The 27,690-nt window shown below is 41.1% G+C and overlaps 1 protein-coding gene across 2 annotated transcripts in view; it reads left to right on the top strand.

The window, feature by feature from the left end:
• Positions 1 to 27,690, top strand: part of parvb (parvin, beta) — a 92,980-nt gene that overhangs the window by 45,616 nt on the left and 19,674 nt on the right. The window contains exons 1-6 of one of the 2 annotated variants that reach the window (XM_070900563.1): positions 3,967 to 4,136; positions 7,023 to 7,112; positions 7,442 to 7,512; positions 8,681 to 8,783; positions 15,329 to 15,469; positions 19,445 to 19,560. In XM_070900563.1, the coding sequence (XP_070756664.1) occupies positions 4,094 to 4,136; positions 7,023 to 7,112; positions 7,442 to 7,512; positions 8,681 to 8,783; positions 15,329 to 15,469; positions 19,445 to 19,560 (564 nt within the window). In that variant the 5' untranslated portion in view covers positions 3,967 to 4,093. Of the gene's footprint in view, positions 1 to 3,966; positions 4,137 to 7,022; positions 7,113 to 7,441; positions 7,513 to 8,680; positions 8,784 to 15,328; positions 15,470 to 19,444; positions 19,561 to 27,690 lie in introns of those variants that run through there. The other variant, XM_070900562.1, reaches the window with a different exon arrangement.

The raw sequence follows: 27,690 nt of genomic DNA, 5'->3' as shown, positions 1-27,690 counted from the left end.
TTCAAACTGCATTCCTTCCTCCATCTCGGATGGTGGAACAGTTTGCACAATGTGTTCATTGTGCAGTATCTTTGTTGTTTCAAGGTTGGATTTTTGTGGGGAAGGGAGAATTTCACATCTGCAGGGGTTTCGGCATTGCTGTTACTTTGAATCAAGCCATATTGTGGTAGCCGTGAGGTTATGGGTACTCTTTCCCCTGCCCCCTTTGGTTTCTGTTTCCCCTACTGAGGAAAATAACAAAGTGTATTCATGATATTGATGATCAGGAGATGTGGTTTGTTAGCTTTTAACAATGGTCTAGCCTGTTCATGATATGTTCTGTGTGCTGCTAAGGGCAAAGAAATTGAGAATATCTTTAACCTGACTTGCTTTGGTGCACCTTATCAAGGACTATTTTTTTCCTGTTTGTTTATTTTCCATCTGCGTCTCCTTTAATTTCATATCTGGCTCTCTCACAGACCTAGGCAGTCTTCCACTGTACCATTGTGGAATGTTTGTCAGTTTAAAAATACTGGCACGTATAGTGTGCAGTCATTCGTCATCTCCTTTCAACACCGAAAGCACCAGCAAGACCGAAAATAAAAGGGAAGCAACATTGTTGTGCTGTCATCGTGACCTGCAGTGCAACCTGAAGCTGGTGTGGAGAACCTCCCGACTGTGCTTCTGACCTGAATCCCTGTAAAACTAAATTTAATGTGTGACTGGCTGCCAATCATTTTTATTCCCTTACTGTCTCCTCATGATACCAGTTCATTTTCTGCTTTTACTCCTGCTGACCCTTGCACTGTTGCTGAGATATTGTCGGTGCAGACTTCGTGGCGCGCCATGTTCTGCACCCTGTAATTGAGAATGTTAAACGGCACAGTATTGCGGAACAAACTGCTGGTGGTCATCTCGTTTCTGGAGTTGTACAAGCTCAAAATCCAATTTGTCATTTTACCATTTTTTAAAATTGCTAACCTACAATGTGTACGTTTTCCTTACGAGGGTTAATGTAAGGTGAAGATAAAAATGAAAAAATAATTTTCTGCTTCACTACCTACTCTCCCCTATAAATATGTTACTAACTATATTCGCTCTATTTTGGGGTAATATTTGCAGCAGTACGGGTGCACTCAAGCATTCGCATCGAGTTTTAAGCATTCTTCCTAGTTGATGCATCTTTCCCTAGCTCTCTTGTCCTTTGCTTTTAACAATATCACTGTTGAGTTGACCACTGTAGGGGTGTATGGACAGTCTTTTTTCTTTTTTGATCCCTCTGAGTGAAGAACTGTCTGATTTTCATTGGCCACACAGCCAAGTTTGGAAACTTTGTTTGGGTTTCCACTGCTACTTACTTGATTTCTGTGCCTGGAATTTGTTACAGACCTGTGATATTACCGTTTCTGATGTCACTGATGTGGCACTGTGTTGATGGCTGGGATAGAGAGCTGTAGAGTGAAATCCTGTGGCACTGTATGTCTATTGAACAGGGGGATTAAGGAGCAATTTGGCCAAAAATGTTCGTGGTTTGATGTCCCGATCCTGCTGGATCATTATTTTCATTAAAAATATTTGGCAGAATCTTTTGTTTATTTATAGACATGCAATAGGAGTGTAGAAGTTTAATCAAAATACATCATCCTGGCATTTCTGTGAGGTCATCCTAATGAAAATGAAACTTCTGTTTTCCCAAACAAAAATAGAAACATGGTAATATATAGGAATGAAAAGACCATGGCAGGCCAGCTAGCTGTCCATTGTGTTCAGGAAATATCATATCCCATGATACTGCTCATACCCCTCTATCAGTATTTAACAAACACTTTCTTGAATTTGCAGATGCCTCCCTTGGTAATCCATTCTATACACACACCACCCTTTGTAGATGCACCTAAATATTCCACCCCACCCTCATCTACATTTGAGCCTATACTGTGTTTGGTAAAATTGGTGACTTTGTTAAACATAAACGATTATCTTGCCTTTGCCCTTTCAGATCTTGAATACTTCCATAAGATTTCCCTGAGCCTTATCTTTTCCGATGTAAGCATTCCCAATCACTGCAGTCTGTCATGATAACTTTGGTGCCTAATCCCAGCTTTGCTGCGTTTGCTTATTTCAAAAACTCTTCAGATTGATCAGGTGTGATCCTTACACCGCCCCACCCCAAAGCATTATAAAATCTGCTTGCCTTCCTCGTACTGTTATGTATATTTCCAGGTAGTGGTTCATTTGTCCCTTCAAAATAAAAACTTTACCAAATACTCTTTTGTGAAGACACTGCCCTATTAAAATCATTTTCTTTGACTTAATCTTTCCCTAACTTTGGCAGAATCTCCATTTTGGAATCAGGACTCCAAGCAGTAGTCTTCTCATAAAGCATTTCTTGTAGCAGCACTGTGAGCCAAATCTTTTTATTAAAAAGCAGTGGCTTTATAAAGAGATTAAAAATATGTTTGGTAAGTGTTAATAAGTATATCAATGCTTCTTTTGGTTAACAAGGTCTGTAATTATGTCACATTTATCCAAATATAGCTTCTTTCGGACTCTGATACACTGTTGCCACATTTAACGAGTAATATGACAAGCCTGCCAGGCAATCTCCCTCTAGGGTAAAACAGTGTTTGCTATCGGACTTTAGCTGTAGACCTGACTGTATACCTTCTCTCTGCTCCCCCAGTGAAGCTGTTTTACTTGTTTGAATGCCAAAGTACTAATGCAAAGCTGAGTATATTCACATTGCCAATACTTCATGATCTGCACTGTTATGGATTGTTTTCATGGAATCTAATGCTCTAGTTATATTTATAGAACAGCAAAGCCACAGGACACACAAAACAAAATTGTGTGTAAGTGTCTGCTGATTATCTTGTTTGACAATAAATGTAAAACATTTCAGGACTAAAACCACTTTGAATGCTCTTTGTCCCATTTTGAATACTGCAAGTGAGCTTCCATAAACCCTGGGGTCTAATTCTATTTTAAAAGTTCAAATTCCTTATTCTAATTTCTGAATTTTTAAAAAAAGGACTTGCAAAGCTCAAAATAGATTAATTTTAGCCTGGATTCAGCAGTGTTAAAAGATTGAACTTTGCAAATTAGATGCGGGAAGAATGTTCCCAGTGTTGGGGAAGTCCAGAACCAGGGGACACAGTCTTAGGATAAGGGGTAAGACATTTAGGACTGAGATGAGGAGAAACTTCTTCACTCAGAGAGTGAACCTGTGGAGTTCCCTGCCGCAGAGAGTTGTTGATGCCAGTTCATTGGATATATTCAAGAGGGAGTTAGATATGGCCCTTATGGCTAAGAGGATCAAGGGGTATGGAGAGAAAGCAGGAAAGGGGTACTGAAGGAATGATCAGCCATGATCTTATTGAATGGTGGTGCAGGCTCGGAGGGCCGAATGGCCTACTCCTGCACCTATTTTCTATGTTTCTATTTTCAGTCATGTTACAGGTGAGACATAGTAATTGGGACTTTTGTTGTGGAAGAAGCATATTCTCATTTATCAGGTTGTCCCCACTAATAGTGATCGAAGTAGAATGAGAATCAATTAGTGCTCAAAAGTATTTTACTGTTTTTAATATCTCTCTAAATTAGAGATAATATCTACATCAAGTGGCATCAAATGTACTAGCAAAGTCCTACAACATACAATTAAAGCTATTCAGTACAATATCAAAAATGCACATTCATTCCAATTACTGTATATACTGTAATAGGCAACTAGCTTTAGTTATGGTTTATAGTTTGAAATTATCAGACAATATTCTATCTAATTATTTTTCCATTCAAAATATCTTTAGCTCATCTAGTACACAGTGCACCCTGTACCTGGAAATGTTCTTCAATATTCATTGCAGATGGATAAAACAAAATGAGCAGGCAGGGTAGAAGGGTCTGTCAGAATGCTGATTAGAATGCCAGTAATCAGTGCGTGTGCCTTCTGCTGCCATCTTGCTGCTTTCAGTCCTGTCACAATGACAGAAATGACACATGTGGTGCCTGGTTAAGCATCTCATGCTTGGCCCAGCTGCACCTCTTTCCCCCCCTGCGCAGCTGGGCTGGCACGCTACATAGCTCGGATATATAACTGCCCGTTAATAAAAAGATGGCAGGGCTCTTGTGCGGAACAAAAAGGAGCAAGAAAAAAGGTAGGGTTGCAATTTTAGTTGATTCGTTGGTTGTGATTCTGAGCCTGCATGTAAAATGATGAATGGAGAATTATTTTGTTGCTAATGCTAGGTAAATGCACTCTGATTAACGTGTGTTTGTACCTTTTACAGTGCAGGGACTAAAGCTGAGATTGAGTCTTCATATTCATGTCGTTAGGTGCAATCATTAGCAGCTACAAAGTAACTTTCTTGTTAAAATTCCGACAACCTAAAAATTAACCAAACAAAGCTTAATTTAGTTTTAGTTATACCATCCTCGCTTTAATCATCTTGGATGTAATACACATTTGTCTCCCTATAGTTGGGATTCAGTTATTTTGTAACCATTTATGAATCAGATGATGAGGTATATGTTATTACAGAATCCTAACATGAGAGGTTTATCAGAACGTGGATTTGTTTACTTCAGTAAGTGTTAAAAGTCCAAGTAACTAAATGTAGTTTAGTGGCATAGTAGGTCAGCATTCTCAAGTGACAGGGTGCTGGAGGCCAGCAATTGATACAAGTCCTCAAGGATAATGTGCCATGTGACATTGATGCAGGAACATTTTTGTGCGCTCAATTAATTAGTGAGATGATCTAGCTATTTACAATCAATGTTATCTCCTCCTCACCCTTAAAGCCTCTCTATATTCTGCATTAATTAGGAATAGCAGGTGAATGGGTTGCAAACTCTTTCACGCCCAACAGTTAAGGTTTTGCATTTAAACATTCTTAGTAAAAAGTGAGATTGTGCATTGAAGGTAGTGTTACACTATAAGCTGGCCAGTGTTTTATCCAACCAGCTAAAGAACATCCTCTGCTATTTTTAACCTGGGAAACTGCTGTTAGTATCAAGGTTTAAAACATTTTTCTGTTCCATACGATACTGTCCAAGAGCACAGAACATTGCAGCAGCAATTTGCAAAGGACTGTGAACACTGATAGTTATTGCTCTGCTACCTTTTAATCTGATCTATTGTCCTAATAGTTCCATCTAGAATACAATACATCTAAAACACACAATACAGATTGAGGGCTACTGTAGTTATATATAATATGAATGTTTTGCAACTGCCAGTAGCCTTTATTTTGCAGAATGCTATAACAAAATTAGTATTTAATTTGTAGCAGTACATTGTGACCAAATTCTCATTTACATTTCCAATGGGAACCAACTTTGCACAAATCATATATTTGGATCTTGTGCAAGTTTCAGTCCTTGATGACCTAATCGCAGAACTCCTACCCAGGATACCAGTGCACTGCAGAATTCACAGCAGTGAAGAAATGAGACCTCTAGAAACTCAGCTGCCTCCTGTGTTGGATGTTTAGATATTTTTGTGGGCTTTCTACCCACTTTAGCAGTTTTTAAAAAAATGGTTGAGGTGAATGTTAAATTAATGGTAGGCACCTAAAACAAACTAAGATGGGCAGTGTGCATTCACTGAAGGCTTACAGTGGTCATGTATTTTCTGCTGTTTGTGAAGATACTTTATAATACATGTGGGCCTATTTTATGTATGAAAATGAGGGGGTGCCTTTGAACACACACACCATGGGTATTACAGAATAAAGAAGTATGATTATGATGAACATTACAAGAGGCAGACAGCTGATAAAGCACAAGACCGATTTGCAGTGAGGGCTAAAGCAAATGCACGACAATAGTGGCAACTTAAGAATTCTTTTGCACAGCACTTGATTTGTATTTACTTTTTTTAAATGTACGTTTACCGTTATTCATTAATACCAGTTTTTTAGGACTATCATATTGCCTGATTTAAATTGTCTGCAGGGACCATTTCAACACAATGGGGCACTTAATGGGCCCAATTTTGGCCATGACTTGCTCCTATTTTTTTGGAGTAAGTTGTTTTTTTCCTGGCGTAAGTTTTAAAAAAAACACAATTTTCGCCAATAAACTTGTTCCACAGTAACTCAGTTAGGTAAGGATTTTTTTTTAGTTGAGTTTTTTTTTCCAAAAGGGGGTGGTCCCAGACATTTATGCCAGTTTTGGCTATTTATGCCACTTTGGCCAGCTGAAACTTACTCCAAATCGACTTGGGTCAGCGTATGTGACCAGCTCTGAAAAACATTGCGGGCAGTTAAGAATTCGGCGCAGGTTAGTACATTTAAAACACCACAGTTCCGAGCTTCACACCATTTATTCTGATCTATCTTTCACTTGTTTTTAATTATAGATGTGAAAAAATATTTTTCTGAAATAGAAATTCCTTCCGTTGATTTACAAGTTCCAATTTCAAGTCCAAAGTGAATAATCTCAGCCAGGGGAAACAACCTTTCAACATCTTTTTAACCAACTTAGCTTATAGTTTTTTAACTCATTACTTGATCTAGTTTAAGTTTTATAGGTAGATTATGTGAAATATTTAAATAAGTATTGAAGCCAAAAAACAGAACCTCCTTCCCCTCTCTGCACCGAATTCCCATTTACCAAATTCCCAACTTTTACACTCCGTTTCTGACAACTCTGAGTGACACTGAATAAATACTGCAGGATATTCCCCACTCACCAGGCGAACATCGGGGCGACCCTTCAGCCAGGGATAGGGGCTGCGAGCATTGGGTCCTGCTCACAGCATGCAGAACACGCTGGGAGGGCAAGGAGCATGCTCGCAGACTCCACTGCGCATGCGGACAAGTGCCGGCGGTGTTTTCTGCGCTGGGTTGTTGCTCTTCCCCCCACTGCACTATGTATGTCACGCTAGGACATGGGAGACTAGGCAGGATGGGGCCACTTTTTTTCGGCGTTGTTTCCAGCGCGCAAAGTCGGCGCATTTCGGGTAAGTGCGCTGAAAAGGGGGGTTGGGGATAATTGGGCCAACTTCTCTGGTCTTAATATTCTTTTTTCTTTCTCCTTAGTGAGTGACCTACAAGAAGAAGGTAAAAATGCCATCAATGCTCCATTATCTCCAACACCCACGGACATTCATCCAGAGGACACCATGCTAGGTATTTAAGAATGCTGATACATGCGTCCTAATCTTTTTATATGTCTGCTGTTTACAATTAAAGTTCTTAAGATTTTCTTAAATATCCAATAGGATACAACAGCTTTCAGTTTCTGCACAGTACTAGTGCTCACATTTCCAGGTTTTTATTTCTATTTTAAATCATCACTTGTGATAACTTGCTCTCAAATGTTTAGGTTTCCTTTACACATACTTCATGGTGAGCCTTTTCTGTCTTTGGTCTTAATGTACGGAAATATCCAATTTCTGAAAAGAATTGCCCCCTTTATCTCCTACTGCTCACTTGTTCTCTGCTGAATTCAATTATAGAGGAGAATGAAGAACGAACAATGATTGAGCCATATTCTAAGGAAGAGGCAAAGTTTAAAGAGCTTGTAAAGGTAAAGTACTTGAATAAAATGTATACTATATACTGAATTCTCTAGTAACTTACTGTCAAACACAGCGTGACTTTACCCTTCAATTTGACTATTGTATACCCATCTTGATGTCACTTGTAAAGGTACAATATATTACAATACAGTAGACTGCATTGTGAATTCCCTGGCAATTTGCTATCATAGTATGATTTTTCCTTTTCATGTGACCATTATTTAACTATTTTGTTTTAGCAGTGGGTGATTATACCCTGTTGATAGTCTGCATTCATTTTGACTCAGTATCATCAGGATTTCCAGATCATCAATAATGTGAAGTTTGTGTTTAAATTAGAAAGCCTTTTTATAGTGAATGTATAATAAAATACATCTGGAAAAGGTCATGTCTTATCAACTAGGTTTAAACTTTGAGGCTACGAGGCTGCTGCGTGATGGTAACCGGGTCAACAGAGTATGCTTGGATTATCAAAAAGCTTTTGACTATGTGCCACATAATAGGCTAATTTATAAAATGTGTGAGATTGGAGGACAGATCCTGGGGTGGATAAGGAATTGGTTTCATTCTTGTAGGTACAGGATTGTTATAAACAGCACTAGAGACTGGTTACTGGTGGAGTCCTGCTGGAATCCGTGTTAGGATCGTTACTGTTCACTATCTTTGTTAATGGTTTGGATGAAGGTGTCTGCAGGTTTGCAGATAACACAAAGAATTGTGCTGGTGTTTGAACCTTGGATGAGAAAAGAAAGACTACAATCAGATCCTGATGCAATGGTGGATAACCATGTGTATAGCATGCAGTGCTCTGAACTAAAGTCTAAGTGGGAAAGAGACCTAGGAGTGATCCTGCACAAGTCTCTAAAGGTTACGATCAGTGCCTCGAGACTATAATAAAGGCCAATAGAGTATTGATATATTTCTAGGGCGATCCCATATTTAAAACTATAACGTCCTTTTATAACATTTTGGTTAGGCTCCATCTAGAATACTGTGACTAATTTTGGTCCCTTCACAGTTAGGTCACACAGAGACGCTAGAAAAGGCTCAGAAAGGCCACCAGATTGAGACTTGGTTTTTTAAAAACCCTTGGTTGTCATAATAAGCTTAGACAACATCTTGACTTATTAGTTAAATTGTCTAATTTATGGAACAATAATTATAAATTATTTTTAGGTTTTAATTGACTGGATTAATGATGTACTTGTCGAAGAAAGAATAATAGTGAAGACTCTTGAAGAAGATCTCTATGATGGACAGGTTCTGCAGAAGTTGCTAGGTAAGAACAGGTGTATTATTTACAGCTTTAACATTAAAATAAAAGATTTTTTTCAGAATTGGGAAAGGCCTATAGACCAAACAAGCCGATTGTTTTTCAGCAACTTCCTACCCATCATATTGCATCCCTTAATTGCTTCTATCAAGAAATACATATCATTATCGATTGAACCCATCCTGGTAAATTATTTCACAATGCTATTATTCTTTGATGAGAAGATTCAGCCTGACTTGCTTCTTTCTCTTTAAACCTGTGTCCCATGGTATTTGAACTTTTCTCCACAGTAAACAATTTGGCTGGATCAAATTTGTTGATTCTTTTCAAAATTAAAAAAAAAATTAAATCAAGGAATTTCAGTCTTTCTCTCAAAAGAATAGCCCAATTTCAAGAATCATAGAAACTTGCAGCATAGAAGGAAACCATTTGGCCCATCATGCCTGTGCTGGCTCTTTGAAAGAGCAGTCATGCTTAGTCCCACACCCCTTCTGTCCGTAACCCTGGAAGTGCCTCACCCTCAAGTACCCATCCAACTCCCTTTGTAAAAATGATTTATGGAATCAGCTTCCACCACCTTTTCAGGTAGAGCGTTCCAGATCCCGACACTGCGTGGGGAGAAAAATTCTCCTCATCTCCCTTCTAGATCTTTTGCCAATGATTTTAAGTCTATGACCTCTGGTTATTGACCCACTCACCAGCGGGAATCCTTTTTCTCTATCTCCTCTATCAAAACCTCTCATCATCTTGAAAACCTCTTATTTGGCCACCTCTTTACTTTCTCTGTTCCAAGGAGAACTGACTATCATTTCCAGCCTCTCCTCATCACTGAAGTTCCTCATCCCTGGTAACATCCTGGTAAACCTGCTCTGCACCCTCTCTAAGGCCTTTACATTTTTCCTGAAGTGTGATGCCCAGAATTGTCCACAATACTCCAGCTGAGGCCTAACCAATGATTTATAAAGTTCCAGCATGATCGCTTGCTTTCATATTCCATGCCTCTATTTATAAACCCAAGTATTTCATATGCTTTTTTAACTACCATATCAACTTGCCCTGCCACCTTTAAGGATTTGTGTATTTAGACACCAAGGTCTCTTTGCTCATCTACACTTTCAAAGTCATTCCATTTGTTTTTCCATATTAGTCCTCCCAAAATTCATCACTTCACACTTCTCCACATTAAACTCCATCTGCCATGCTTCTGCCCATTTAACCATCTTGTCTATGTCATCCTCATCCTAAGTCTACAACTACCCTCATCACTATCTACTGCATTGCCAAGTTCTTCAAACTTTAATATCATGCTCTCTGCACTCGAATCCAGGTACTTTTATAAAAATTGAAACCAGTAATGGACTCAAAACTGACCTTTGGAGAACACCACTGCAAACCACAGTCTGAAAGGCATCCATCCACCACCACTCTGCTTCCTGTCACTGAGCCAATTCTGTATCCATACCACCACTTCCCCTTCATTCCATAGGCTTTCCTCATAACCTGAATTCTGAATACCTTGAATCATCTTTTCTGTTCACCACTTTAAATACTCAAGCTGCTGATCAGAACTGCTCATTGTGTTCCAGATGCAATTTAACCTCTTTAATTTTTTACTACTCCAAATGTGTGGATTTACTTCTGCCATTTAAAGTTCAGAAGGTGACTTCCACTCGAGATCCAAACCTCAAAGTAGTTAATATCAGAGAGCGATTGCTGGGAAATTTCCATCCTGGCTTTGATGGATTCTTGGCTCACAGGTGATAACATCTTACCCTTTGTGTATGGTTATTTAGAAACATAGAAACATAGAAAATAGGTGCAGGAGCAGGCCATTCAGCCCTTCTAGCCTGCACCGCCATTCAATGAGTTCATGGCTGAACATGAAACTTCAGTACCCCCTTCCTGCTTTCACACCATACCCCTTGATCCCCCGAGTAGTAAGGACTTCATCTAACTCCCTTTTGAATATATTTAGTGAATTGGCCTCAACTACTTTCTGTGGTAGAGAATTCCACAGGTTCACCACTCTCTGGGTGAAGAAGTTTCTCCTTATCTCGGTCCTAAATGGCTTACCCCTTATCTTTAGACTGTGACCCCTGGTTCGGGACTTCCCCAACATTGGGAACATTCTTCCTGCATCCAACCTGTCCAAACCCGTCAGAATTTTAAACGTTTCTATGAGGTCCCCTCTCACTCTTCTGAACTCCAGTGAATACAAGCCCAGTTGATCCAGTCTTTCTTGATAGGTCAGTCCCACCATCCCGGGAATCAGTCTGGTGAATCTTCGCTGCACTCCCTCAATAGCAAGAATGTCCTTCCTCAAGTTAGGAGACCAAAACTGTACACAATACTCCAGGTGTGGCCTCACCAAGGCCCTGTACAACTGTAGCAACACCTCCCTGCCCCTGTACTCAAATCCCCTCGCTATGAAGGCCAACATGCCATTTGCTTTCTTAACCGCCTGCTGTACCTGCATGCCAACCTTCAATGACTGATGTACCATGACACCCAGGTCTCGTTGCACCTTCCCTTTTCCTAATCTGTCACCATTCAGATAATAGTCTGTCTCTCTGTTTTTACCACCAAAGTGGATAACCTCACATTTATCCACATTATACTTCATCTGCCATGCATTTGCCCACTCACCTAACCTATCCAAGTCACTCTGCAGCCTCATAGCATCCTCCTCGCAGCTCACACTGCCACCCAACTTAGTGTCATCCGCAAATTTGGAGATACTACATTTAATCCCCTCGTCTAAATCATTAATGTACAATGTAAACAGCTGGGGCCCCAGCACAGAACCCTGCGGTACCCCACGAGTCACTGCCTGCCATTCCGAAAAGTACCCATTTACTCCTACTCTTTGCTTCCTGTCTGACAACCAGTTCTCAATCCACGTCAGCACACTACCCCCAATCCCATGTGCTTTAACTTTGCACATTAATCTCCTGTGTGGGACCTTGTCGAAAGCCTTCTGAAAGTCCAAATATACCACATCAACTGGTACTCCTTTGTCCACTTTATTGGAAACATCCTCAAAAAATTCCAGAAGATTTGTCAAGCATGATCTCCCTTTCACAAATCCATGCTGACTTGGACCTATCATGTCACCATTTTCCAAATGCGCTGCTATGACATCCTTAATAATTGATTCCATCATTTTACCCACTACTGAGGTCAGGCTGACCGGTCTATAATTCCCTGCTTTCTCTCTCCCTCCTTTTTTAAAAAGTGGGGTTACATTGGCTACCCTCCACTCGATAGGAACTGATCCAGAGTCAATGGAATGTTGGAAAATGACTGTTAATGCATCCGCTATTTCCAAGGCCACCTCCTTAAGTACTCTGGGATGCAGTCCATCAGGCCCTGGGGATTTATCGGCCTTCAATCCCATCAATTTCCCCAACACAATTTCCCGACTAATAAAGATTTCCCTCAGTTCCTCCTCCTTACTGGACCCTCTGACCACTTTTATATCCGGAAGGTTGTTTGTATCCTCCTTAGTGAATACTGAACCAAAGTACTTGTTCAATTGGTCTGCCATTTCTTTGTTCCCCGTTATGACTTCCCCTGATTCTGACTGCAGGGAACCTACGTTTGTCTTTAATAACCTTTTTCTCTTTACATACCTATAGAAACTTTTGCAATCCGCCTTAATGTTCCCTGCAAGCTTCTTCTCGTACTCCATTTTCCCTGCCCTAATCAAACCCTTTGTCCTCCTCTGCTGAGTTCTAAATTTCTCCCAGTCCCCAGGTTCGCTGCTATTTCTGGCCAATTTGTATGCCATTTCCTTGGCTTTAATACTATCCCTGATTTCCTAGATAGCCACGGTTGAGCCACCTTCCCTTTTTTATTTTTACGCCAGACAGGAATGTACAATTGTTGTAATTCATCCATGCGGTCTCTAAATGTCTGCCATTGCCCATCCACAGTCAACCCCTTAAGTATCATTAGCCAATCTATCTTAGCCAATTCATGCCTCATACTTTCAAAGTTACCCTTCTTTAAGTTCTGGACCATGATCTCTGAATTAACTGTTTCATTCTCCATCCTAATGCAGAATTCCACCATATTATGGTCACTCTTCCCCAAGGGGCCTCGCACAATGAGATTGCTAATTAATCCTCTCTCATTACACAACACCCAGTCTAAGATGGCCTCCCCCCTAGTTGGTTCCTCGACATATTGGTCTAAAAAACCATCCCTTATGCACTCCAGGAAATCCTCCTCCACCGTATTGCTTCCAGTTTGGCTAGCCCAATCTATGTGCATATTAAAGTCACCCATTATAACTGCTGCACCTTTATTGCATGCACTCCTAATTTCCTGTTTGATGCCCTCCCCAACATCACTACTACTGTTTGGAGGTCTGTACACAACTCCCACTAACGATTTTTGCCCTTTCGTGTTCTGCAGCTCTACCCATATAGATTCCACATCATCCAAGCTAATGTCTTTCCTAACTATTGCATTAATCTCCTCTTTAACCAGCAATGCTACCCCACCTCCTTTTCCTTTTATTCTATCCTTCCTGAATGTTGAATACCCCTGGATGTTGAGTTCCCAGCCCTGATCATCCTGGAGCCACGTCTCCGTAATCCCAATCACATCATATTTGTTAACATCTATTTGCACAGTTAATTCATCCACCTTATTGCGGATACTCCTTGCATTAAGACACAAAGCCTTCAGGCTTGCTTTTTTAACACCCTTTGTCCTTCTAGAATTTTTCTGTACAGTGGCCCTTTTTGTTCTTTGCCTTGGGTTTCTCTGCCCTGGGTTTCTCTGCCCTCCACTTTTCCTCATCTCCTTTCTGTCTTTTGCTTTTGCTTCATTTTTGTCTCCCTGCATAGGTTCCCATCCCCCTGCAATATTAGTTTAACTTTTTTTTTCAATATTTCTTTCCACCACCTCCCCCACTCAAACAGCTACAGTGAGGGTGTGGCCTTTATCATCAAATTGCACTTTGCTTTCTCTCCCTACTCTTGTACTTTCTTCTCCTTTGAGCACCTCATCTATTTCCAGCCCAGTCGCCCCCTTTAAAATCTTCGTTGCCTACCACCCTGCTCTAAGTTTCTTAGAGATATCCTTAATTTCCTCACAGCCTTTGCATTCATCGACGACTCATCCTTGATTTCAATCTCCATCTCAATTCTTTTTCCCCCTCTCCTCTGAATTTGCTATCTTCCTTACCTCCCTAAACTTCTCCCTTCATATAAATTCACCTGTGTTCATGGCCCCACTCGATTTTGCCATCTTTTGTGCCCCCTCTAATCTCTTGATTTTGATCACAGACATGGCCATATCCAACCACTTCCTTATATCTTGCTGCTTCTGCATCCCCCTACTCGCTTCCACTCTCACTGCCTTCTCATCTGTCCGTGGACATTGCTCTCCTCTGTCACTGAAAATCACCCAACTGCCAACCCTCTGTCCTTCTACTTGCCACAATACTTCTGCAGCTGTCAATCTGCTCAACTACTCCCTCACCTTTGATACCCTTGTCCCCAGTAAAACCTTATCTCTCTCCCATCCTGGTTGTACCTGTTGGTATGGCCCCCATCTTCGTTCGTTCAAGTCTAAGTAGAACAATTGAGTGTATCTGGCACACAGTTGGTTTAGGCATCCGTTGTCAAATTCGGTTTGGATCACATCAAGCACTATCGGGCTTTGTTCTCCTCTGCCAAAATCAGCCACTACTCCAGGATCATCGTGGAGAGCAAAGATAACCTCAGCTTCTATTCACTGCTTTTTAAACGTTCTCTTTTGCTCCAACAAATGAGGGAAGCACATGGGCTTCTTTATTACTAAGATTGAGATCACTTTTTCAGCTGCCATTGCAGCTTCACTCCTTTCCCTTTCCCACTAATTCAAACTTCTCCCCAGGCTTAAATCCTGCTCTAGTCCTGAACCTTCGCTGTTCTCTAGTTTCTCTCCCATCTCCCCTTATCCCCCTCTCTGAACTCATCTTGTCCCTGAGACCCACCTCCTGCTTCCTTCTTCACCTCCATTCCTTTATCATCGTTGAGTCAATATACTGGAATTTCCTAGCACTAGCATAAGAGCAGCATCATCATAAGGCCTGCAGTAGTTCAAGGAGAAGGCCCACCATTACCACCTCGATTCAATTAGAGATATACCGTAAATACAGCCTTGCTAGCATTGCTCATGTCCAGAGAATAAATATACAAAAAAAAGTCTGAAATTAATAGTAAAAGTGATCTCAGATTATCACAGCACTCGCAACTTTGAGCAAAAGTAATAAACATACTTATTTAAAGAACTTGTCATTAATAATCCTGAATTTTTTGTGCAAGATCACAGTGGACTCGCAATCTATTTTTCTGCTTTACATCATTTCTAACTTTGTTAAACAGGCTGATGTGTAAGGAACTTGCAAACTTAAGTTTTGGTCAGTAGAGAGTAATTTTGTATTGGTTTTAAAACATGATGTCAGCAATTATTACATACTTTTTTTTTTGGAAGAGTTTTCTGAAGCTTCAACTTTATTGTGCCATTTGATATTTCTCTTTTCTTTGCTCATGTAGAGAAACTTGCAAATCGTAAACTGAATGTTGCTGAAGTGACGCAGTCAGAAATAGGGCAGAAACAGAAACTTCAGACTGTGTTGGAATCTGTGAATGACTTGCTTCGGCCTCAAGGATGGGCTATCAAATGGAGCGTTGACTGTGAGTACAAGGTTCCTAAATCTGCTTTTGCTATTTGCATAAAACATTTAGCACCATTGGTCAACGGAGGTAGTTCTGGACCAATGCATATTTTACAGATTGAAATGTTGAAATTTCATTCTCGCATTACATATGAGGTTGATAAAGGTTGACATTAAAATGACTAATTTCCTTAAAATAAGATGAAATATTGAATATTTCATCTGTCTTGCATAATTGTAACTTAAATTGAGTTTTAGTGAAAGAAAGGTAATTTGGAAAGATCACTTGATAGGCTTGTGAAGTACTGCTCTTTCTAACAATTAATGAAGAATGCATTAACTTGGCGTCTGATATATTGAAATAAGCATGAGGGACAATTGAAAAGCAGGCTTGACGTTGACCAGCAGTGACTTAGATTTAGACGAGGGGATTAAATGCAGTATCTCCAAATTTGCGGATGACACTAAGTTGGGTGGCAGTGTGAGCTGCGAGGAGGATGCTATTAGGCTGCAGAGTGACTTGGATAGGTTAGGTGAGTGGGCAAATGCATGGCAGATGAAGTATAATGTGGATAAATGTGAGGTTATCCACTTTGGTGGTAAAAACAGAGAGACAGACTATTATCTGAATGGTGACAGATTAGGAAAAGGGAAGGTGCAACGAGACCTGGGTGTCATGGTACATCAGTCATTGAAGGTTAGCTGTTTGGTCTTTACCCTCATAATTACCTCCTTGCAGTCAGTTTTATTGGAGTATTATTCAGTTTTAAATTTTAAAAAAAGGAACTTTTATATTTATTTTTAATGGGATTACTTGGAAAATCTGCTTAAATATTTAATAATAATGTGTTTGTCTGTCCTGGATCGGGGGCTGGGAGCACGTGGTCCGAATTGAGTAACAGTTGCACCGACCAATGGGCGATCAGGGCCCGCCCAGCCTCGCAACCAATCAAGGCGGGGAGCAATGGCGCGAATGTTAAAAGTTTGATTTGACGCTGGGTCTGCTCCAATGAGGAGGCGGCAGTGGATGTGGCAGGGTCAATGAGCGAGGCCTCCCCGGGTGTTGCTACAGAGCTGAGAGGAGCATGTGGCGGGCGAGAGGGAGAAAATGAAGGAGCGGGTGGGAGGGAGAGCGAGAGAGGGAGGGGCGGCGGGAGAGAGGACGGACATCAGCATTGATTCTATAGACGAAGATGACAACAGTCTAAACAAGTACTGTTGCAATAAAGATACTAATTTGACTGCAAATGGTTTGTGGGTCTCTGCTAGTTTAATTATAATGCAATTAACTTGACAGGATATAGTGATTACAATGCTTGGAATGAGTATGATAATTTATGTGCTGATCTGCTAAAGTACTGCAACAATGCAGTAATCGTAGCTTTTGCTTATTTTTTTTACACGTATCGTTATTCATGCTCTTCCTCAAATTAGCATGCTCCGTTCCTTAGCTGGAGTGGGTGACAACCTGCTATGAGGCCTCTGCTGGTTTTGCTCCTTATCTCACTGATAGCGCAAGAGTGTCTGGGCATGGGTGGGATATTTCCCAGAGTTTGTTCAATCTCTTCTCCTTAGTGGGCAAGTGCCTGGCCTCTGTTCAGCATAGCTTCCCGATAACTCTGCCAGTCTTGAGAATTGAAATGCACATCCCACCACTCTCATGCAAAGCACTGGTTTGCCAATCAATAGGACCCGCATTAAGGTGCCCCTTGGTTCATTTGTTACAGGCACTTTACTGTCCATTGCTTAAACTCCCATCAGAGTATATTTGCATTTGTGCCATCTCTCCTGTTGAAAGCCTGCATATCCAAAATTCCTCCTGCCTTGAGAAAAATATTGTCTTTCTGCCTTCTTGCTCTCTAACTATCTAAGTGTAGAAAGCTCATTGATTTATGCTTGTTTTCCCTGTTGCATGCTAATTCACTGCAGAGACTATAATCTTCTGGTAGTTGCATCAACAAGCATACGTTAAGAGATTTGTTCCCTGATGGGCAATGGCCTCTGATGTCAAAAATAGAGTTGCCATCTTCATTCCGTGTCATGGGGACAGTGTGTTCAGCGAACTGATTGATAAGTGATTGCAACCAAAGGACAAAATGAAATGTCATTCTCTGTTTGTATCATGAAATGAGAAAATTGTTCCCTGGGATATTATTTAATGGGAAATCCTTCCCGGTTTCCTTATTACACCAGGCTCTGATGAGTCTACCAGTTGGTAAAGTAGACAGCAGTAAATATCCTTTTATTCACGGGACCTGATTTTTATTTTCCTTTTCAATAGTTCATTTTTATAATAAGATGCATTTACAAGAATCATCAGTGGTATGCAAACATTACTGGTTTTCTAAAATACTTCTTTCTTTTTCTGGAGATTTCCAATTAAGTTATCTTAATGCCTTTTGTGATCATGTGTGTGAATTTGCCATTCATCTCAAGTTTGTATGCATGAGTATATAATTCTTTGTGCTTTTTGTTTGCTTCAGGCAGGTTGGTAATTAGGATGCTCTGGACTGTAGATTTTCTCGTGCCAGCTGTTCATGCTGCAGTTGAATTGACTGACTGGAGCGTATTTCTGTTTGCTGGGGCACCTGTCAGTTTTGGAGAAGTTTTATCATTTCTGACTAGAAGAATATAATATAATAGTAGTCAGCATGGATTTCAAAAGGGAAGCTCATGCTTGACAAACCTTACTGAATTCTTTGAAGAAGTGACAAAGAGGGTAATGCAGTATATGTAATATATTTGGATTTCTAACAGGCCTTTGATAAGGTACTGCAAGTAGACTCATGACTTAAGGTCAGAACATGTGGAGTCAGGGGACAAGTAGCAGAATGGATAATACGCTGGCTACAAAATAGAGTAAGGGTTAAGGGTAGCTACTCAGACTGAAAAAAAATGGGAAGTGGTGTTCCACAGGGATCGGTGCTACGCCCACTGTTGTGCACAATTTACATTAATGATTTGGACTCGGGAATCGGAAGTACAATTTCAAAATTTTCGGATGAAACCAAATTGGGAGGTATGGTTAATACAAAGGAAGAATATGACAAAATACAGAAAGACAAACTTGCAGAATGGGCTTGTAATGGGCAAATGAATATCAATATAGATAGGTGTGAGGTGGTACATTTTGGTAGGAAGAATAAGGGCAATATATACTACTTAAATAATTCTGAATGGGGTAGAGGAGCAAAGGGATCTAGGGGTATATTTACACAAATCACAAAGTGGCGACACAGGTTAATAAGGCCATAAAAAAGGCAAACGTAAGTATTAGGGTTAATTTCTAGAGGGATGGAAACAAAAATCAGGGAAGTTATTTTAAACTTGTATCGAACTTGGTTAGACCACACTTGGCATACTGTGCACAATTCTGGTCTCCATATTTTAAAAAGAATATTGAGGCATTAGAAAAGGTGCAAAAAGAATTCACAAGGATGATATTAGAGTTGAAAGGATATACTTGTCAGGAAAATCTGAATGGGCTTGGCTCTTTCCTTTAGAAAAGAGAAGGCTGTGGGGTGACCTGATAGAGATCGTAAGGGTTTGGTAGGGTAGACATAGAGAAAATGTTTCCATTTGTGGGTGAGACCAGAGCTAGGGGCCATAAATATAAGTTGGTCACTAATAAATCAAATAGGGAATCCAGGTGAAACGTTTTTACCCAAAGAGTGGTTAGAATGTGGAACGCACTACCACAAGTAATAGTTGAGGCAAATAGCATGGATGCATTTAAGGAGAAGCTAGATAAGCATGAGAGAGAGAAGGGAATAGACGGATCTGCTGATAAGGTTAGATGAAGTAGGGTGGGAGGAGGATCATGTGGAGCATAAACGCTGGCATTGACTTGTTGAGCCAAATGACTTGTTTCTGTTCTGTATACCCGATGTAACACTATGTAAGAAAAAGTAAGTGATTGCATAGAAGTTGTGTGATAGATCTCTTGAAAACTGTTAGCTGGGTGGTATTTTTGATAAATGTATCTACTTTTTAGCGATCCACGCAAAAAACATGGTGGCTATTCTTCACCTTCTTGTGGCTTTGGCCATGCATTTCCGAGCCCCCGTAAGATTGCCGGAACATGTCTCTGTGCAGGTGGTGGTTGTACGGGTAAGTGAACCATCAATCTTCAGTGCTTATTAGATAAATATAGATTCTTGATGTTATTCGCTTGGCTGATTGATTTAACTTTGGAATCTGTGATATTGAACAGTTGTTGTGGAAAATGGAGAAAGATGACAGGCAATGTCTCTCAAAATGGGATATCTCCCGAGAGCCATTACAACAGTTGAGATTGAAGGGATGTAATGTTTATGGCAATACACATACAGATAATAGAAAACAAATCTGAGTTTGCAATAGATCTTCTGAAGAAAAATGTTTGCTTGGTGTAAGCAAGGGAAAGGTGATTTGCATTATTGATTGGATATCTGAATTATCCCCCATCAGTTTGTTTCCAGTCATGTATCTCACTTCCTAGAAAAGCTGAAGGAATTTTATGCAAACTGTCTAACAAGAAAGAAAGACTTGCATTTATATAGCACCTTTCACGACCACCAGACGCCTCAAAGCACTTTACAGCCAATGAAGTACTTTTGGAGTCTTGGAGTACTTGTGTAGTCACTGTTGTACTGTGGGAAACACGGCAGCCGTTTTGCACACAGGCAAGCTCCCACAAACAACAATGTGATAATGACCAGATCATTTTTTTTGTTGTGTGTTGAGGGATAAATAATTGGCCAGGACACCGGGGATAATTCCTCTGCTCATCTTCAAAATAGTGCCCTGGGATCTTTTATGTCTTCTTGAGAGAGCAGACAGGACCCTGGTTTAACATCTCATCTGAAAGATGGCACCTCCAACAGTCCAGTGTTCCCTCAGCACTGCACTGGAGTGTCGGCCTAGATTTTTTTTTTGTGCTCCAGTCCATGGAGTGGGACTTGGACCCACAATCTTCTGACTCTGAGGCGAGTATGCTACCCACTGAGCCACAACTGACACTAGAAATCTGTAATCTTTGATCTGAGAACTTTTGCTAACAGCCTTTGAGGAAAGGGGAAACTTTGAAAGGACCCATCATATAATCATAGTAAATTACAGCACGGAAGGAGGCCATTTCAGCCCATTGTGTCCATGCCTGCCAACAAGAGGCTATCCAGCCTAATCCCACTTTCCAGCTCTAGGTCCATAACTCCCTGCAGGTTACGGCACTTCATTTGCACATCCAAGTACTTTCTAAATGTAGTGAGGGTTTCTGCCTCTACCACCCTTTCAGGCAGAGAGTTTCAGGCAGTGAGTTCCAGACCCCCACAACCCTCTGCATGAAGAAATTTCCCCTCAAATCCCCTCTAATCCTTCTACCAATTACTTTAAATTTATGCCTCCTGATTGTTGACCCCTCTGCTATGGAGAAATAGGCCCTTTCTATCCACTATCTAGGCCCCTCATAATTTTATATACCTCAATGAGGTCTCCCCTCAGCCTCCTGTGTTCCAATGAAAACAAATCTAGCCTATCTAATCTGTCCTCATAGCTTAGATTCTCCACTCCGGCAACATCCTCATAAATCTCCTCTGTAACCTCTCCAGTGCAATCGCTTCCTTCCCGTAATAGGGTGACCAGAACTGCACACAGTACTCCAGCTGTGGCCTAACCAGTGTTTTATACAGTTCAAGCATAACCCACCTGCACTTGCATTCTATGCCTCGGATAATTAAGGCAAGCATATTCCGTATGCCTTCTTAACCACCTTATCTACCTTGTCTGCTACTTTCAGGAATCTGTGGACATGCACTCAAAGGTCCCTTTGTTCCTCTACACTTCTCAGTATCCTACCATTTAATGTAGGATTTCCTTGTTAGCCCTCCCCAAATGCATTACCTCACACTTCTCTGGATTAAATTCAATTTGCCACTGTTCTGCCCACCTGACCAGTTGATTGATATCTTCCTGCAGTCTGCAGCTTTCTTCTTCATTATCAACCACACAGCCGATTTTAGTATCATCTGTAAACCTCTTAATCATACCCCCTATATTCAAGTCTAGGTCATTGATGTATAGCACAAAAAGCAAGGGCCCTAGTACTGAGCCCTGCGGAACCCCACTGAAAACACCCATCAACCATTACCCTTTGCTTCCTGCCTCTGAGCCAATTTTGGATCCAACTTGCCACTTTGCACTGGATCCCATGGGCTTTTACTTTTGTGACCAGCCTGCCATGTGGGACCTTATCAAAAGCTTTGCTAAAATCCATATACATTACATCATACGCTTTGCCTTCATCAACCCTCCTGGTTACCTTCTCGAAAAATTCAATCAAGTTAGTCAGACACAACTTTCCCGAAACAAATCCATGCTGACTGTCCTTGATTAATCCATGTCTTTCTAAGTGAAGATTTATCCTGTCCTTCCAATAATCTTCCTACCACTGAAGTTAGGCTGACCGGTCTGTAGTCACTTGGTCTATCCCTTTCTCCCTTCTTAAACAAAGGTACCACATTAGCAGTCCTCCAGTCCTCTGACATCACACCTGAAGCCAGAGAGAATTCATTTAATAGCCTGGGATACATTTCATCTGGGCCTGGGGACTTATCCACTTTCAAAGCTGCTAAACCCCTTAATACCTCCTCTCTCTCTGTTTATTTCATCTAATATTTCACACCTCTCGATAGTGGTGCCTGCATCGCCCCGCTCTTATGAAAACAGACGCAAAATATTCATTGAGAACCATACCCACATCATCTGCCTCCATTCACAGATTACCCTCATGGTCTCTAATTCTTTTCTTTAGTTATCCTCTTGCTCTTAATATATTTATAAAACATCTTTGGGTTTTCATTGATTTTAATTGCCAATAATTTTCATGCTCGCTCTTTGCTTTCTTAATATCCTTTTTAATTTCAACCCTGGACTTTCTATACTCCAGAGATTCTGCAGTATTTATCCCTCGGTATCTATCATAAGCCTCCCTTTTTTTCTTTCTTCTACCCTGTATGTCCCTCGACATCCAGGGGGCTCTAGATTTGCTAGTCCCACCTTTTTTTCTTTAAGGGCACATATTTGGTCCGAACCCTCCAGATCTCCTCGAATGCCTCCCACTGCTCTGACACTGATTTACCTTCAAGTAGCTGTTTCCAGTCCACTATGGCAAAATCACCTCTCAGCTTAGCAAAGTTGGCTTCTCCCCAATTTAAAACGTTTATTCCTGGTGTATCCTTGTCCTTTTCCATAACTACCTTAAATCTAACTGAGTTATGGTCACTAGCACCTAAATGCTCTCCCACTGATACCCCTTCCACCTGCCCAGCTTCATTCCCCAAAACTAAATCCAGAACCGCCCCCCCTCCCGTGTTGGGCTTGCAACTTACTGGCTAAAAAAGTCCTCTTGAATGCATTTTAGGAATTCCGCACTCTCTATACCCTTCACACTAATTTTGTCCCATTTAATATTAGGATAGTTGAAATCTCCTAGTATTACTGCCCTATCATTTTTGCACTTCTCAGAAATTTGCCTTCATATTTACTCTTCTATCTCCCTCTCACTGTTTGCGGGTCTATAGTTTATATAGTGTATAGTTTTTCAGTTCGACCCATATGGCCTTGTTTGATGATCCTTCTAACATATCATCCCTCCTCACAGCTGCAATAGTTTCTTTAATCAATACCGCGACCCCCCCCCTTTTTATTTACCCCCCTCCCCCTCTATCCCGTCTGAAGATCCTGTAACCAGGAATGTTGAGCTGCCATACTTGCCCCTCTTTTAGCCATGTCTCTATATTAGCTATAATATCATACTCCCAAGTGTCTACCTGTGCTCTCAGCTCATCTGCCTTATTTGCTATACTCCTTAGTACAGCCAGATCTCCTTGTTGACTACTTTCTAGCCCTTGTTTCCTCTGTCCTTCAAATTCACTTTCTACATTTTTGCTTTCCAATTCCAGCTTTACTCCCCTCCCTACAGAATCTATTCTCAATTTCCCATCCCCTTGCCAAACTAGTTTAAACCCTCCCCAACAGCACTAGCAAACACCCCCCCCTCCCCGGTGAGGATATTGGTCCTGGCTCTGTTGAGGTGCAACCCGTCCGGCTTGTACAGGTCCCACCTCCCCCAGAAGCGGTCCCAATGCCTCAGGAATCTAAAGCCCTCTCTCCAGCTTCGCATTCCTCTGCTCTATCCTCCTACTTCTGTACTCTCTAGCTCGTGGCACGGGAGTAATCCGGAGATTATTACCTTTTGAGATCCTGCTTTTTAATTTCTCTCCTAGCTCCTTAAACTCTGCCTGCAGGACCTCATCCCTCTGGTACCTATGTCATTGGTACCGATATGGACCATGACCCCTGCCTGTTCATCCTCTTTCTCCCCCCACCCCCCCCCCCCCACCCCCCCCCCCCCCCCAGAATGCCCTTTAGCCACTCTGTGACATCTTTGACCCTGGCACCAGGGAGGCAATATACCATCCTGGAGTCACGTCTGCGGACACAGAAACGCCTATTTGCTTCTCTGACTATTAAATCCCTTACCACTATAGCTCTTCCATTCTTCTTCCTCCCCCCCCCCCCCCCCCGCTGTCCCCCTGTGCAGTTGAACCACCAGTGGTGCCTTGGCTCTGGCTGCACTCCCCAGATGCAGCATCACCCCCACTGGTACTCAGAAGAGAGTTGGAGAGCGAGATGGACTCGGGGGAATCCTGCGCTACCTGCCTAGTCCTACTCTTCTGTCTGGTGGTCACTCACTCCCTCTCTGCCTGCACACTCTTAAGCTGCGGGGTGACCACCTCTAGAAACATGCGATCCACGTAGCTCTCAGTCTTGTGGATGCACCGTAGTGACTCCAGCCGCCGCTCAAGCTCTGAAACACGGAGCTCGAGTTGGTGCAGCTGGAGACACCTCCTGCACACATCGTCGCCCAGACTGCGCGAAGCGTCCAGGACTTCCCACATGCCACAGGATGTGCAGGCCACGGGAATGAGCTGCCTTGCCATCCCTCTAGTTAGATTTGGAACTATCAAGCAAAAATAAACTCTAAACCTTAGCAAAACACACCCAGCAGCTACTCAGCAATCAGCTGATTTAATTAATTAGGTTTTTTTAGATTAAAAATATCCCTTAATTTAATTGCAGCTCCTTTATTTAAAAGACTAAGAACTAACCTTTATTTAAAGACTAAGTACTAACTTAACAGAAAAAAGTACACTTCCACTTCTCACCAATCAGTTACTTCTCTTGTGCCGTCACTTTTAAACTCTGACGTCCCTTTCGAATGTTGCTTGTTGAGCCTTGCTTTTAAACGCTCCCCTTGCCTCAGCTCCCGCTGCTGCTCCTGACCCATAACCTGTTTGAGCAACTCGTACTGATCAATTTACTGTGTTTGTAAATTTTCTGATATGTATCTTCTTTTCTCTTGTCCTTGCTTCGCATTGTGCCTGGGGCAACTTACAAATAGGATGGCATGCCCATTCATCCGTCTCCACTGCTTCAAAGCTTTTTTCTCTCTTGCACCTATTCTTTTGTCACTTACTTTTTAATAGTAATTTCCCCTATTTATTTTCACAATTCTGGCTGCAGCCTTTGTAGTACTCGGTTCAGATTGGCAAATGCCCTAGAGGTGCTTTGTTTTGTGGTGTGGGGATCGTGCTGATGATGACCATTTCTATCGATTGTTAGTTATGGTCTCCTGGTCAGACAATAGACAATCTATTGATAAGTGATGGGGGTTCTGCCAAAGAGCAGCAGGCACTTTGGGAGCTGGGAACTGCTTCCTCCCTGGTCCTCACTATCAATCCAGTGTGCTTGGAGGGGAAAAAATGAATACTGGTTGAGGTTTAATCCCTTCAGGCCCAAATGCAAATTTAAGTCTTAACTCAACATTTCAACTCAGTTTTCCTCTCCGGCAAAGGTTTATTCATAGGTTGTGTTTTATTATTATACTTCTTGTTGAACTCTTTTTTGATTGGAAAACCAGAGAAGGATTGGGGATATAACATCATTAAAAAAATTCTAATAGAAGTTTAATAAAAACTGGTAACTGGTCATTGAAAAATTAGTGTGCTCTCTCCTCTCTCCTACCCCCTCCAACATCCCACAAGGGAGAAAAAAATGATTGCTGTATTCCAGAAACTAAAACGCACAGATCAGATTTTTGTTTCAGGCCCCAAGGCACATTACAACACTTCAAAATGTACTTCATTGGCTGTAAAGTGCTTTGGGACAACTTGACTTGGTGAAAGACGCTGTATAAATATTTTCTGGTTTGTAATTCTGCACTTTTTATATCACTGCAGAGACTGAAATGAAAATTGTTTTTGACCTTAACTATAAACCCACTTCTATAATAGTGCAGTATGAAATCTGGTTCACCGTGCCTCTAAGACTAATAGAGGGAACTATGCTGCTGCTAATGTTTGGATATAAAATGGAGGTTCTGCTTAAAATTGGAAGACCATTGTTATCACAGAATAAAAATAGCATTTGTAAATTGTCTTAATGCCAAATGTAGTAAGCTTATTTTTGTCAGGTTTAATTGAAACTAATAAAGTCAATACATTTTACAATTTTTGCTGCATATCTATATAGAGGCTTGAGAAGGGACTGTTCCAGGTTCTATATTTCGAACCTATGTTTTTTTTTAGTTATAGACTTCATTAATCTTTCCCATTGGTGATCATTAATCTCACAAAATGCATGTAGTGCAAAAAAAAAAAGTTTCAATGAAATCAGTTAGTGAGAGTAATCCTGTCAGTTAGTATCAGTGTTGATGACTATTTTCCCTAGTGCTGTTCCCTGGCTTGCATGGTTTTTGCTGGAGGACTGTTAGGAACTTTCATTACTAGGATTCTGCCATGAAGGCCGGTGAATAACTCTCTTAGGTTGCCTGCAGGACATAGAAACCAGAACAGCAACTGACGGGTGTCTTAGCACAGTTTTGTTTTGAAACACAATTTATTACCTAGTTATGCGCAGGTATTCAGAAATGATTTATGAAAACCGAACACTCCAGTGCGGTACTGAAAGGCGCTGCATTGTCTGAGGTAATGCCCTTATGAGAGGTTAAACCAAGGTCCTGTTGATGGGATGTTGAAGATCCCACAACACTAGTAATAGAGAGCAGGGAGTTTCACAGCTGTCCGAGCCAACATTCCTCATTCACCCAACACTACCAGAAACAGATTAACTGGTCATTCATCTCATTGCTGTTTCAGGTCTTGCAGCAAAGCAGCTGCCAGGGTTTGCCTACATAATTTACTCAACTTCAGAGTAATTTGTTGTATTTGAAGTTTATCTGAGAGAAAATCTGTACATAAGTGATGCAGGGTTTTGCTCACTTTCCTGTTGGATTGGAGTGATAACCGCATTCAGCAGTATCCTGGCTTATCTGTGCTAAGGATGGACGCATCTGCTTCATTTTGGACAAGTGAGAGCTCCCGAGAGAAGACTCAGTACCCCAAGCTGTGGCTTGATAAAGATATCATTATTGTTTTAGATAGACAACCAACCAAGGATCCAGTGCAGGAATGCCATGTCACTACACATGTTCTGAAGCCAAATGTGTTGAATTTTTTGGAGGGTTTGGGGAAAGAGAATCAAACCAGATAACTAGGAGATGAGGAATATGATACTGCACCACCAAGCTCCTGTTGGGGTGAATGGGATAGCAGAAACTATAATTGGGTATCATAATTTGGTACTGGCATTTTACTGAATAATTCCACTAAACTATTCTGGTTTTGCTCCTGATACAATGTCCTTGACTCACACAAAGTCACTCACTAATACAAATGGGAATGGTTTAGTTATATAAAGAAGAAAACTAGTTGTTCAAAGCTAAATGTAGGCTTAATATATGTGAGGCAGTTTAAAAATGCCTCTGTAGTTGAGCATTGTGGAGAACTGACAGGGTAGTTCTTATTAGGTTCATCTTATCAAGATTTGAGCTTGTTGGCTAACTTCATGCCAGGACAAGAAGGAACATGTGTTACCACGACAAGATTTTGGTTCCTGGGCTTGTAAAATAAGGTTCTATGGCAGAGGTTAATACTGATAAGTAGCCACCCACCCCTTCCTTTTATGCCATTTCTTCACAAATTGTTGACTCCTTGCTTGGGGTACAGTTCCATGGGTACCCTTTGGTACTTCATCTAAGTGTCAATCTTCAATGAGTCTTGTCTAGCTATTTAATATTGGAGACATCACATCTGAACTCAATTCTGCCGTCGTGCAATACTTTCAGCAGGGATTGCTAGA

The sequence above is a fragment of the Pristiophorus japonicus genome, chromosome 15, assembly GCF_044704955.1.
Source record: "Pristiophorus japonicus isolate sPriJap1 chromosome 15, sPriJap1.hap1, whole genome shotgun sequence".
Classification (NCBI taxonomy): Eukaryota; Metazoa; Chordata; class Chondrichthyes; family Pristiophoridae; genus Pristiophorus; species Pristiophorus japonicus.
Note: the sequence above shows the minus strand (reverse complement) of the source record. Positions and strands in the feature narration are given on the sequence as shown.